The 12,411-nt window shown below is 39.5% G+C and overlaps 1 protein-coding gene across 1 annotated transcript in view; it reads right to left on the reverse strand.

Annotated features, from left to right (window-relative positions):
* Positions 1-271: 271 nt before the first annotated feature.
* Positions 272-12,411, reverse strand: part of LOC135169880 (neuropeptides capa receptor-like) — a 77,764-nt gene continuing 65,624 nt past the window's right edge. The window contains exons 5-6 of the mRNA XM_064135266.1: positions 8,867-9,200; positions 272-617 (exon numbers count right to left, since the gene is read on the reverse strand). Coding sequence (XP_063991336.1) covers positions 398-617; positions 8,867-9,200 — 554 coding nt within the window. The 3' untranslated portion in view covers positions 272-397. The remainder of the gene's footprint in view (positions 618-8,866; positions 9,201-12,411) is intronic.

Below are 12,411 nucleotides of genomic sequence, written 5' to 3' on the forward strand. Positions count from 1 at the left end.
AATATTTTCAAAATATTTCAAAGATGTTTTTCAACGCTTCAAGCAGTACTTCGCCCAACTATAATAAGAGATATTGCAAGTTTCTAATATCATATGAAATCCAGAGTTGTAGTGGGGGAAAAAGGCGGGATAGCACTAGCCTTACAAAAAAAAACAATTCTACCGCTGATATGGTGGGCTATTGCAATGAGAGTGGTACTACATCCCCTTTAAAGGGGATAGGACTCTAACGAACCATCAAATGCGTGAATAGTCAGGCTTGATGAAAATATATGGACATCGTATTTATTGTTTATTAGATAGCATGAGCAATTTACAATATTCTCCATGAAAAAATTTACGCTGATGAAAGCTCAATTATTCTATACTTTGCAGATAAAGTCCGCTGAGTGATCCATCATATGTGAGTTTCGTCTGGTAATGTAGTCATCTCATTTGCACGAGACTTCGCCCTTCCATTGCTCGAGTGTATGACGATGGAAAGTTTCCTGGTCGAGACTGTATCGTGATTATCTATCACTTTGCTATTCAGAGTACGTCGTTTGCCACAAAGATTGTCATTTTGGTCGTCTGGTACTTTCATATGTATTAGATCCTTTGAGTTTGTTGACTGATACCTATAACAAAAAGCTTACATCGATATTTTTCTACAAATTAGGTATTAGGTGGCTGGAATAGATACGAGGGAAATACGAATTAGGAACATCAGGAAAATCATTTCTTATGTTTAAATTCAAAATTAAATTCAATTACTTCTGTAGAGTTCTAGATTTTCAAAGAATATTTATATTTTCAAATTTTCTATTTCAAATTATATCACGATACTCTTTCAAGTTTTAAATTTTTGGAAATTATCGTAATTGTTTAATTTAAAAATTAAACTCAATGGCTTCTGTAGATTTCTAGATTTTCAAAGAATATTTCTCTTTTCAAATTTTCCACTTCAAATTATATCACGATATTCTTTCAAGTTTTAAATTTTTGGAAATTATCACAATTGTTGAAATGCAAAATTAAATTCAATGGCGTCTATAGATTCCTGGCTCTTCAAAGAATATTTCTCTTCTCAAATTTTCCATTCCAATTATCACATCATTGTTAACATAACACCTTTCTTCCCATTATCGCATATAATTGGAAAATGGCGAATTAATTTTCACGATTATTTCATTCAAAAACTATGATGACATGGAAAAATAACTAGAAGACTAATAAATAATTAATGACTAAATTTCTGGAATTTAGAGAGTTTGAAGTATCACCACATCGTCGAAATAAAAATTTTGCAGAAGAAAACATATGTTTTCATGCTGCACGTGGTGAAATTTGCCTGTCGAAGATTTTCCAGAGACCTTCAAGAAAATCATCAGAACATCTCCGAAACATCTCCCCGGTAATCCCAGAAGATTCTTTTAAAAATCTTCTGAAGACAATTCTTGTTTGAAGATCTGTTCGGGAGAGAGTGTTTAAAGACTAATTTCCCATGTCAATTTCAGAACTTCTTCAGAAAAAAATATTGTCTTCTGAATATCTTTCAAAAAATCTTTTTGGGTCATCAAGGAGATCTCTCGAAGATCTTTCAATGATTCTTCTGAAGACCCCTAGAATATTGTCAACAGATAATTATCCTACATCTGGCTTTACATGATTTAATCATAAAAAAACAGTTCAAGATGTAAATTTATCTTATACTTTTCAATCAATAGTAATTAACTTCCTAAAAAAGTTCATGTTAATTACTCATCCAATGAACTCATTATAATCCTTTCCTCAAATATTTATCGTTCAGTGTTGAGAATTGTTGGCTTAAAAATTTATCATCCAAATTTTGAAATTCATCTAAAAAACTTGCTCCATAAATATTGAAAAACATTGTTGATCACAATAACATGTGAAATTCCCTGACCCCATAGCGTGATAAACCATACGTTCCATTTCTCATTAACTAAAATTGCCCGATAAATTATTCCCAAATTTGTCACTCTTCGGGAGGTTATTTTTAATATTTCACTCGCGGCTTAAAACTACGTTGACTATCGCTGCATCACAGAAAATCTCCGGCGTAAGCTGACTAGTGCCCAATTAACTGTCCATTCGCGGTAAAATTAAATTCTTTAAGCCCCGAGCGCTCTTGACCCAAACCGCACTGGATGAGATCTTTGTCAAATAAAAATATTCCGGTTAAAATTAAACAGTAAAAAAGACCTAGCCTCGTCATTTAGCAAAGTTAAAAAATTCCAACATTCCTTTTTCCTGAAAACAATCACCGACAGAGAAAGTTAGCCAACATATTCGGATTTTATAGCACTTGTCCAATCAATCCAATGACAAACGTATCATTTTCCAACAATTCAATCCGAACCGTTGAGTCCATGATAGTGGTCATGCAGTTGGTAATAGGATTAGTTTCACAGGACAACGAACTAACTGATAAAGTTTTGCTCGTGTTTGCAGTGGAGTCGCCATTTGGACCAGATCACTGGGCGATCAGCTCAATCAACATCGAAATCATGCGGGACGTTCGGCACCGAGACCGAGGACGAAGTTTGTCTTCCCAGTTCCGCTGATAGAAGATCCAAGATGGGGACGTAACATATCTAATCAACTTCTACAATCAATTCGTGATTAGTGTTTGAGAGTGACCTGATCACGATTTCTACCCGGGCAGGAGAGTGACGACAACACAGTGTAGAGCATTAATCCGCTGATTGTATCCCTTTTACGATCAACATAGAGAGTCAATGCTTCGGGGACAATGGATCCTGCGATATTTCCCACCGCATGAAATCATTGAAATAAGAATGTATCGCATTGCTGCGTAAATTTCTCAACCAATCCCAGATAGAAATTGAAACTTGAATACGCACGATTCGATCTACACGGACAGAAAAGTTTGTGAACAATTACTGTGCCGGATACTAGAATCGAGGTGCAATGTGACCTTGGCCTCGAGGAATTTTGTAACAATTCAATCCTCTCGGCTGAATCACCAATAATGGGGAAATTTTCCCTTTCAATTTATTTATATTGAAAGGGAATTTATTACGACATTCATGTCTTAAAACCATTCAAGGTGGACTGGAAAATTACTCCCCAAAAAGAAAAATCGGTTCTTCGTGAATGAACACGAGACTGCTTGAGCACTTCGCGCGGCGTATTTGAATTTCCCGCCTCGAATACATCGACCAATGATGAAGGCTTGCGCATGAAGTTAGCCAATGGTTTAGGTGACTAACTTATTTTATGTACTGTGACGAGGTAGATATTTTGCGCCCTTCCCCCGCCCCCTAATAATTATAATATTTAGTATTGTAGGTTTGGTTTTCTAGATACCGTTGGACCCCCACTCCCGAGTAGATTCCTACCCCTCCCCCCTTAATTCTTCGACAAAGCACTCACAGTTGCCTCACTGCCATGGTATCCAGAGCAGAGGGACCCCACGTGACATCATCCCTGTGTGACGATTGATCAAAGGAATTCCCCCCACCCAGTAAGAGGATCACGGAGAGGACCGCGAGAAGTGTCTCGATGTCCATTCCGGCTTGGGAGTAGCACGAGAATAATCCCGTGTTGAAGTTACCCCGAAAACAGATTCCGGCTTTGGAATAGCGCAAGTTCAGTTCCAACATAGTCCCCGTTTTGGAGTTGCCCCGAGAAGTCTCCGTAAAATTACCGCGAAGAACGAATTGGACCAGCTCCGGAGTTAATAAGAGATTGAGAAAGTGTCGGAAGGATTGGAGAAATAGAATATAAAGTTGAGGAGTTTTAAGAGAAAAAGTTGAGAAGTCTGAAAAGGAGAAGTTGAGAAGAATTGGGAAGAAGAAGGAGGAGATAATTGGTGGAGAAGGAGGAATTGCTGAGGAATTGAGAAGCTGTGGACATCGGCCAGTAATTATCTTGCTGCCCCGTGAAGTCAACCTGGAGATTGAAGGCCCCCCTGGAACTGTGAAAGCCCCCCTTATATTTTCTTCCCGCCCCAAATTTACTATCTATTTGCCGGCCCCTTAAAATAATCTCCCCCCAATGGTAAGTCTTCCTGTTATAATTGACTTCCCCTGATTATCTCTATTTCCCCCCCCCTTAGTTTTTCTTTTTCATTAACTATAAAATTAATCGTTCCCCTAACTTCTTCCCTCAATTTGAAATCATATTAGAATCCCCCTTATTTAAATTATATAGATACCTGCGTGCGTCGTAGGTTGGTTAGCCTTACCCCTTCCCTCGGAATTTATTTAAAAAGGCCTTAAATATTTTGCTAACAAGAATGACAAAAAGAAGTAGTGATTTCTATTAAATTTATTAATAATCTTACCAGTCCACCCCAGTTATTATTTGTTACCCCATTTTTCTAACTCTTTTTGCAGGCCTTCCCTCTCAATATAAATAAATCAAAAGAAAAAATTTCCCCATTATTAGTGACTCAGTCAAAAGGAATTAATTATTACAAAATTCCTCGCTGCCAAGGTCACAGTACTTATACTTTTATAAATAGGACATCTAAAAACACTGCTCACCTTTCGATACACTCGAGATACTACAGCGATAGCGTTGCAGTGTACTGGAGTTACAATCACTGTAACTCGTTTATCAAAAACTTCGGTATTATCCCTTTCGTCTTCCTATCATTGCCTATCTCCCGTTGTTGTGTCACAAACAGGCGTCTTCCTCCCCTCGCATTACGTCGTGTTGTATCCCAGGAACTGTACCTCACATATAGATTTTTCTTGTGATCAAGGGAGACTACGAAAAATACTGTCTGGCATGGACGTCCGTCGAAAGAATACCCTCAAAGTACTCCTAACATTCAGTCTTCGTAAATTCCCTAGTAGAAGTTTTGTCTGGCTGCGCCACATTACTCGTTCTGGCGACCGTAGACGAGCTTCGCCGGGAAGTGTGAAACTTTACGTTCTAGAACACACGAAGGGAGCTCCGCCATCTGCAAGGAACATCCCACTGAGAGAAGTATATAATTTCTCCATCATATTTGTTTTGAACAAACCAATGCCCCAAATTTCCATTGGAAAATCCGCTTCGAATTCTGGTCAGAAAAATATTTATTTGGAAAAGTTATGTTTCCCTCTCAGTGCACCCCCTTAAAGGCACTCGGGTGCTTATCTGTCAGAGGGTGGCATTTTCGTGGACGCCGAAGTAGGATTACACTATTGGGCAATAACTGACCGAAGACTGGTTGGCCAGATGACAAAATTAGCCGAAGTTCGGTTAATCGAATGGTGGATAATCGGCGGAACATTCGGATGACACCGCCAGGCCAGACATGACAAGAAATCATTGACCAACGACAAAGTTCAGGTGAGGTCCACTATTAACAGTAATTTATCGAGCCGAGTGTTGTTTCAACTCCTTTCCCGATAACCATTTTATTGGATTACTAAGTTAAGTTCATAGAATTAATTAAAAGATGTTAACGTATTCAATTGATCTCGTGGATTTTCGATCCAGTTTGCCAAGTGAGAAGAAGGAAAACTCTGTGAGACGAAGGTCAATAATCAGTGAACACGTTGTTGATGCTTCTAATGTCACCTTATTATTAATAGCATAGTGGGGCTTATCACTGGACACTGGTCCCTGGCTCAGTATTTATCGAGGATAGGCAAAGGGAGTGACCCCCTATGCAAAAGATCTCTTCACCTATGCACAAGATGCAGCGGGCTCGATGAAGTCAGATGGGACGTTTTTGGGTCTGTATGCATAGATATACATGTCGACAGGGACGGTATCGAGGGGCTCTATGAGTTAGCGCGTAGGGCACAGATACTCGAGACCAGCGACTAGACGGCTGGGTAGGGGCAGGGTGTAAAATGGCCGGAAGGCTGATTACAGCTCTAGACTTATGAGGACCGTCTAACGGCAATAAAAGTCATAAAGTCATTATTAATAGAGTGCGACTCGTATATTTGGTGGGTTAACAGGTATTGCAAAAATCGAAAAAACTTAGCTTGACTCTATACCACGGCGTTCTACGCCAGACGAGCTCGAGGAACAACGCGCTCGAGAATCGAGAGGTAGCCGGAGAGGGAGAGGAGAAAATCAAATTCGCTTCTAGGGCGTTCCATGAGTGCCTTACCTCCGATTGGCGACTAAATTGACGGCAGACCCGCGACGATCTACTTCAATAAAAGAGAAATGACGGTTACAAAAACGAATCAACGCGGACGGCACCGAAGTACCGCCCGAGTGTTTATATAGACATAATCAATGATTTCATAGGGAGAAAGAACAGAGAGTTCTTTCATTTAGGTGACGAGTATTCTTTTAGGATTTGTGATCAGTTTTTAGTCTCGTCTATAGATCCGCAGAGAACAGACGCTTCTTCCTAGTACCATTTCGAATAAGAAGAATGTAAAAGTTAAATCCACTGCATTTTATATTCACTTATATATCCCATACCCAATACATTTAATTAATCATGAATCATTTTATTAATGAATCCCATAAACACGAAGAAGACAGAAAATTTGAAAAAATCATCATCGATAGCTGTTAACTTCTTAATTATTGAATTCCCAATCGCGGATTATTGATGAAAATAAGTTTTAGCTGATCGATTAATCGCCTGTCCAATCTCACACCCAGGAGTTCAACATCAAAGTCTTGAGTGCTAGTCATTTAACCACTTAAAGCCGGTCAGGTCAAGGATCGGTCTAATCCTGGCCCACTAATGGCAGCTCATTGTACAATAGCATTCGTGCAGCATTCAAGCATCAATGATTGGCAGTTCAACACTTGACCGACGATTGTCCTAGCACTCAAGTAGCAGTCACTGGTCATTCTGCACTTGGCTGGGTATTAGCAAAGTGATAAAGCATTATCATCGGCGATTCTAGATTTGTCCGAATATTGGCTTAGTACTGAAGCGTCAATACTTGGCGATTCCATATTTGCCCTACCATGAGCTATGAGCATAGCATTGAAGATAAGAGAGGGGAGAAAATAGGTGTGTACAGTCCAACCGGCAGTAAGCTATCAGAACGGGCCCAAAAAGGAGTGCGACATATACGCAGCTCCACTTTATCTTGAGCCAGAGAGACAAAACATTATTACAAACCGATAATAGATTATGGCATGAGGACGATAGGTGAAGGATTGTGAGGAGTGTGAAGTTTGCAGCACGATTTACAATCTGTCCCTATCGTCCTGATGCCATAATCTGTTTTTCGTTACGAAGACTGGTGGGAAGTGGGCGAAGGGGCGCACGAAGAAAGGGGGGGGGGGGAATCTTAATCAAAATGCTAAAAAATGAATAATGCTAAAAAATGAATAATGCTTTAAATAATGAATAATGCTCAACTGTCATGTCACTCCGAAGTTCCGACAGTCTCCGTTAGAGGAATCACAGATCGCGTTGAGCGGAAGGTAAGTAAGCACCTATACTCGTAGGAGCTGTAATGTATCTCGGTGGAGTCCCGTCTTATAATATCGAGATACGCGGAAGCGTATCGGCCAAGTACATATTTCGAAACCTCCAACAAAACCGGCCGAGTGCTCCCAAGTATCTATACACGACGCAACTACCCCTTCCACTATCTCCAAGACTAATTTCCGTAATTGAGTGGAAACGCGGCAATTTAAAGCAATTTAACCTATTGTCCTCAAACCAGTCGGGTAGGTAGCGCTTTCCGCGCCTCAGTAACGAAAATGTTATTTTATTCCCTTTTATTTTATACGCTCGGAAGACACCACCGCTCTGGCTTCGTTTCTTTAGAGTAACTAAAGGGCTACAACACCCTGGATCTGATATCTCACATTAACAATCGTCCCACTCATGCACCTCCTTTAGACCATCATACCCCGAACTTCTCGAAATTTTCACCCATAAAAATGTTTTCCAATCTCACGTGGAAACACGAAAACTAAAGAAATACAAATCGTACAAAAACCTATTCAATCCAACAATAAATTAATTTTTGATAAACAGCTTGAATTGTAAACTCCAATACTCCGCATGTCAAATCGCAATCTTCGGACAGTACTAATGGGGTGACCTACCACGTTAGGTACGGCACGTGCTGTCACTCCACTTACAGATCGTGCTCCCTCAGAAGGTCCTTATGGTGCGTCGCCCAAACACGTATATCGGCGCAGTAACATATGACGGGACAATAAATCGACTTTAGCGTTCTACTCGGGTTTACAAGTTTAAACCCTCAGTCAAGAATTCCGGAAAGATTAAAAATAGCGCTCCCTGCCGATACCGCCATTCCCCCCCCCCCCCCAGGACTCAACCGCTTCGGGCCCGATTGCCAGTTCGACGAACAACTTCGATGTGAATCACTCCCATTTTGATTTTGGTCAAACCAAATTTTTTGATCTCATTGGAGGCGATCGTTCCGTTTGATTCCAACGGATTTTTCTGTTTGATTCATACCGATGTCGGCTTGGGCCGTTTGACCTTGAAATACTTTACTTTTGAGCTTCTATGACACTTGACAGTTTTGTACCGCCGCAAGACAACAGTTCTCAGCGCCATAAACAAATGATAATAATAGTAATAATAATAAGAAACCTGTTTTTTAAAAATTGATGTAGTATGAGTCAATCGATTTGCATCACACGAAAAATCGTTGAGAATCAAACTGCTGTCGAGTGGAGTCTGTACTATTTTGGATTTACTTGAAATATATCACTTTTCAATTTTTGAGATCTGAAATCCGAATTAGTTTGTTAAAGTTACTGAATTTGAATAAAAATAACAGCTGTCATCAAGTTGACGTCGACTTAAATCAGTATTTTTTGGGGTGTACTTTTCTGTTTTCAGCAGCTAGATGAGCGGAGCAATAATTGAGTTCCATAGAATTGTCATTTTGAAGTTACTTGAATGATTATTACCAGGAAATATGGTACCTACTTGACGCTCCGACTTCGTTCACGTGATATCTGAGAGTTGCGACATGAACCGTATCGATAAATAGTGGTCTCCTTCATACTGCTTTGGTCCTCTCTGTTGAAGTGGTTGACCGCCGGTATACAGCACAAGGTTTCAACGAATGCACTGCGGTATTTAACACTCATCACATTGTAAAGAATGGGATTGATCGCAGTACTGATGTAGTACAAACAACCTCCCAGGAAATATAGCCACTCGTTTACTTCACTGAATGATCTGGTCCGGTCGTAGACGTAGAGTAGACGCTGGGCATGAAAGGGAGCCCAACATATAAAAAATGTCACAACCACTGCACCTGTGAACAAAAAGATTTGCATTAAATTTCACCGAGAAATGAAATATGTAGTTCCGTTTGTCATACCAATATTCATATAATTGTTAATTCAACCATATTGCAATATCTTTTTGCTTTCATATTTTGAGTTATCGGCTTTACTTGTAGACAAAAAGTGGAAATTTGTAAACGGAAGGACTTTTCGTTTGCTTGTAGACGACAAATGGCACAGTTCATCACTTGCCAAACTTGACATTACCAACAAAAATTTGTGTATAATAAATTCAATGTTTGAGATAAATCGTGAGTGTGATTCATCCCCTCATCACAAATCAGCTCCACAAAGAACACTTTGACGTGTAGCAGGATTGAAAGTACTGCTCAGTGCAGGTCAGAACTCTGGATCTTACAACTCCAGAGTGTTCAAATCGAACACAGTCTTAAATCAATTCAATACAACTACATCCAAAATTCCAGCCTTACAAATTATCCTAATCCTACCTTAATAAAATACCGTGTCCATCTGCCTACCATATTTGACAGACTACCATTTTTACCCGGGGCATTACCCGATAATTTTTCCCCGATTCTACATTTAACAACTGACTTAGTCGATGCAGTATACATATTCCCACGATTTAAAGACAATAAAATGTAGAATTTTAGAAAGTGAGTTGAAACTTGGAAATAGGAAACGAGCGATAAACCTTCAAATCTCTCAATATAGTTCTGGTTATCTTAAACAAAGGTCCATTGTAAAATTTGTCTTCTTACGTTGTTAAGCGCAATTTGCGCTTTGCATTAAACCGATTGAGTCGTAAAACCTTTTCCAGAGACAGTTTGATTTTCTTCGAGAAAGTCAAGTCCTTTCTATCTCTCTCTAAAAGCCACATGTGAGGCCCCTTTGTTCAAGTCACGTAGCATGGAGAGTAGGGGTTGGTCAGCCTGGGCTATTACGTGATAATAAGACCAACTCTGTTACAAAGTTGAAGGCCACGATTGCTCCCTTCCTGTTCCCCGTATGATGAACCCCACATCTTAGAAACCTGGACTAATTTTTAGAATAAGACTAGAGACAGGCCCACCCCATACGGGAACACGACTACTTCGAAAACAATTCTCAACGACTCCTAAAATTCGAAGCTCTAATTTTAAAAACTATTCCAAGTTCAAAGTGAATTATAAACCCAAAAATTGGATCAACGTAAAAACTGGTGTTAATGTTTATTTACTTTATTTGAAAATTCCCGCACTTGTGGACCAGACCGGGAATACCCGAGCACCAGATTGGACGTGACACTAGTCAGTGCGACAGATGAATACAACAGGACCCTGCACGATCGACCGACTGTGGGGTTGGGGTCTTCTATGGTTTCCTTCAGCCCCCGTACAAAATGATGGCAAAAAAAGGTCAAGGCCCAAGAACAGACACATAGTTAGAAGGTAATTAACGAATTTTGAGATGAAACTAATCTCAATCATTTGGGAATAGTTTCTATATATACCACTATATAATAGTATCTAGTAGTATAATAGTATATAATAGTATAATAGTATCTTTCCCCCTCTCTCTCGCGCCCCATTGGCCGTGCTTTTCACCCCAATATCTCGATAGGGGTGCGTCCGAGAGAAAAGTGGAAAAGGACTTTTCGGTTCAAAATTACCCCCAAAACATGCCGGTGCACCACCAGCAGGAGGCTAAAGGGGACCCTGTATACCCTCGGCCACAAGGGCGTATGCGCATGCGCAGCCTGCCCCCCAGTCACAATTAGAAAACCATCAATTAAATAATAACAGTTAATTCCTAAACTCTGAATTAATGTTTTTTAGACTTCCCAAATTATGTTACATCGATCTATGTAAGTCCGATTAAGATTCGAACTTATCATCTGCTCCACCTGCTAACTATACGCCAATAAAAGAGTCATTAATTATAAATAAACTATTAGTTCCTAAACTATGCGAATGTATTCCTAAACTATCCTAAACTATTCCCAAATGATTGAGATTAGTTTCATCTAAAAATTCGTTAATTACATTCTAACTATGTGTCCGTGGCCCAAGACGGGGTACACGTGGATATAAAAAGTAATAATAGTTACTAAGACGATCTGAATAGATTCGATAAATGAGACATCCATCTGCCTGGTATCCTTTGATGTTGTCCTTTCTTGCAGTCACTACTTTGGATCACGGAATTCCTTGGGGAGCCAATACTGCACCTCCGTTCATGACGCATTCTGTAGTGCCGCCGCTTTTAGTAGCTAAATCGAATTAACATGTAGGATATTGCATTGACTTCAACGGATCTCATTAGGGAAACCGGTGTATTTTCCCATGTTACGGCTGTCCTCTTCGAAATGAATGCGACAGTTGATCAATCAGCTCCCTGATGATAAATTAACCAATTCCCCCCAGACTCATGTGTGCAATCGAAATCCAGTCAGTCCTAGTTCGTCGTAACGTATGCGACTGCGATCGATTCCTAAATAGGAAATCTGGCGTTGCAGTATCAGTGGAATGTACAAACATTACTGAAGTCCTACATTCGACTTCCAATTGCTGGTGGTTTAGCGCAGTCGGAAAGTTCGTTGTCTCAAGTGCGAAAGGTTTCGAGGTCAAGACGGGTCGGATGGGAGTTGATGTACTTTACCCCACGAAATCGGCGCATCCATCAAAAATAATCGATTATACTCGACGAATAGATGCGGTATTATGGAATTATCAAATTATAAAATTGGAGAATCGATTATCTTTCAATTGATCTATGACGGTAATTGATGTTTATGAATATTTTTGTATTTTTTTAGCTCGAAAGTGTCTATAATCAATTCATGATTACGGACACTTTCAAGCTAAAAAAAGTAATTTCACTCGAAAGAATATAAGACTAAATTCACCTTCCCCTTTTTACGCTACATAATTAATGCAATTGTCGATAAATTCTCACTGATGGGTTTAATCACTGTACACACAATATATATAACTCACTGTCAATTTTTTATTATTTTTCAAAGGGTGACTGTCTTGTTTACAAAAAATTGGGTTTTGTTTTTCACAAGTATAAGTGACTCAAGAACTTAAAAATTGTCACTAATGTTGTCGGGGGAAAGCTAAAGTTCTAACTGACTCTCTTTTGTCGATCTGCACGTCTTCATAGTAGAATAAAGGCAGCATCTAGAGATTATGTCGTAAAATGACTAGAGGGAAATTGAAGAGAAATATTTTATTA

This window comes from Diachasmimorpha longicaudata, chromosome 16 (genome assembly GCF_034640455.1).
Source record: "Diachasmimorpha longicaudata isolate KC_UGA_2023 chromosome 16, iyDiaLong2, whole genome shotgun sequence".
Classification (NCBI taxonomy): Eukaryota; Metazoa; Arthropoda; class Insecta; order Hymenoptera; family Braconidae; genus Diachasmimorpha; species Diachasmimorpha longicaudata.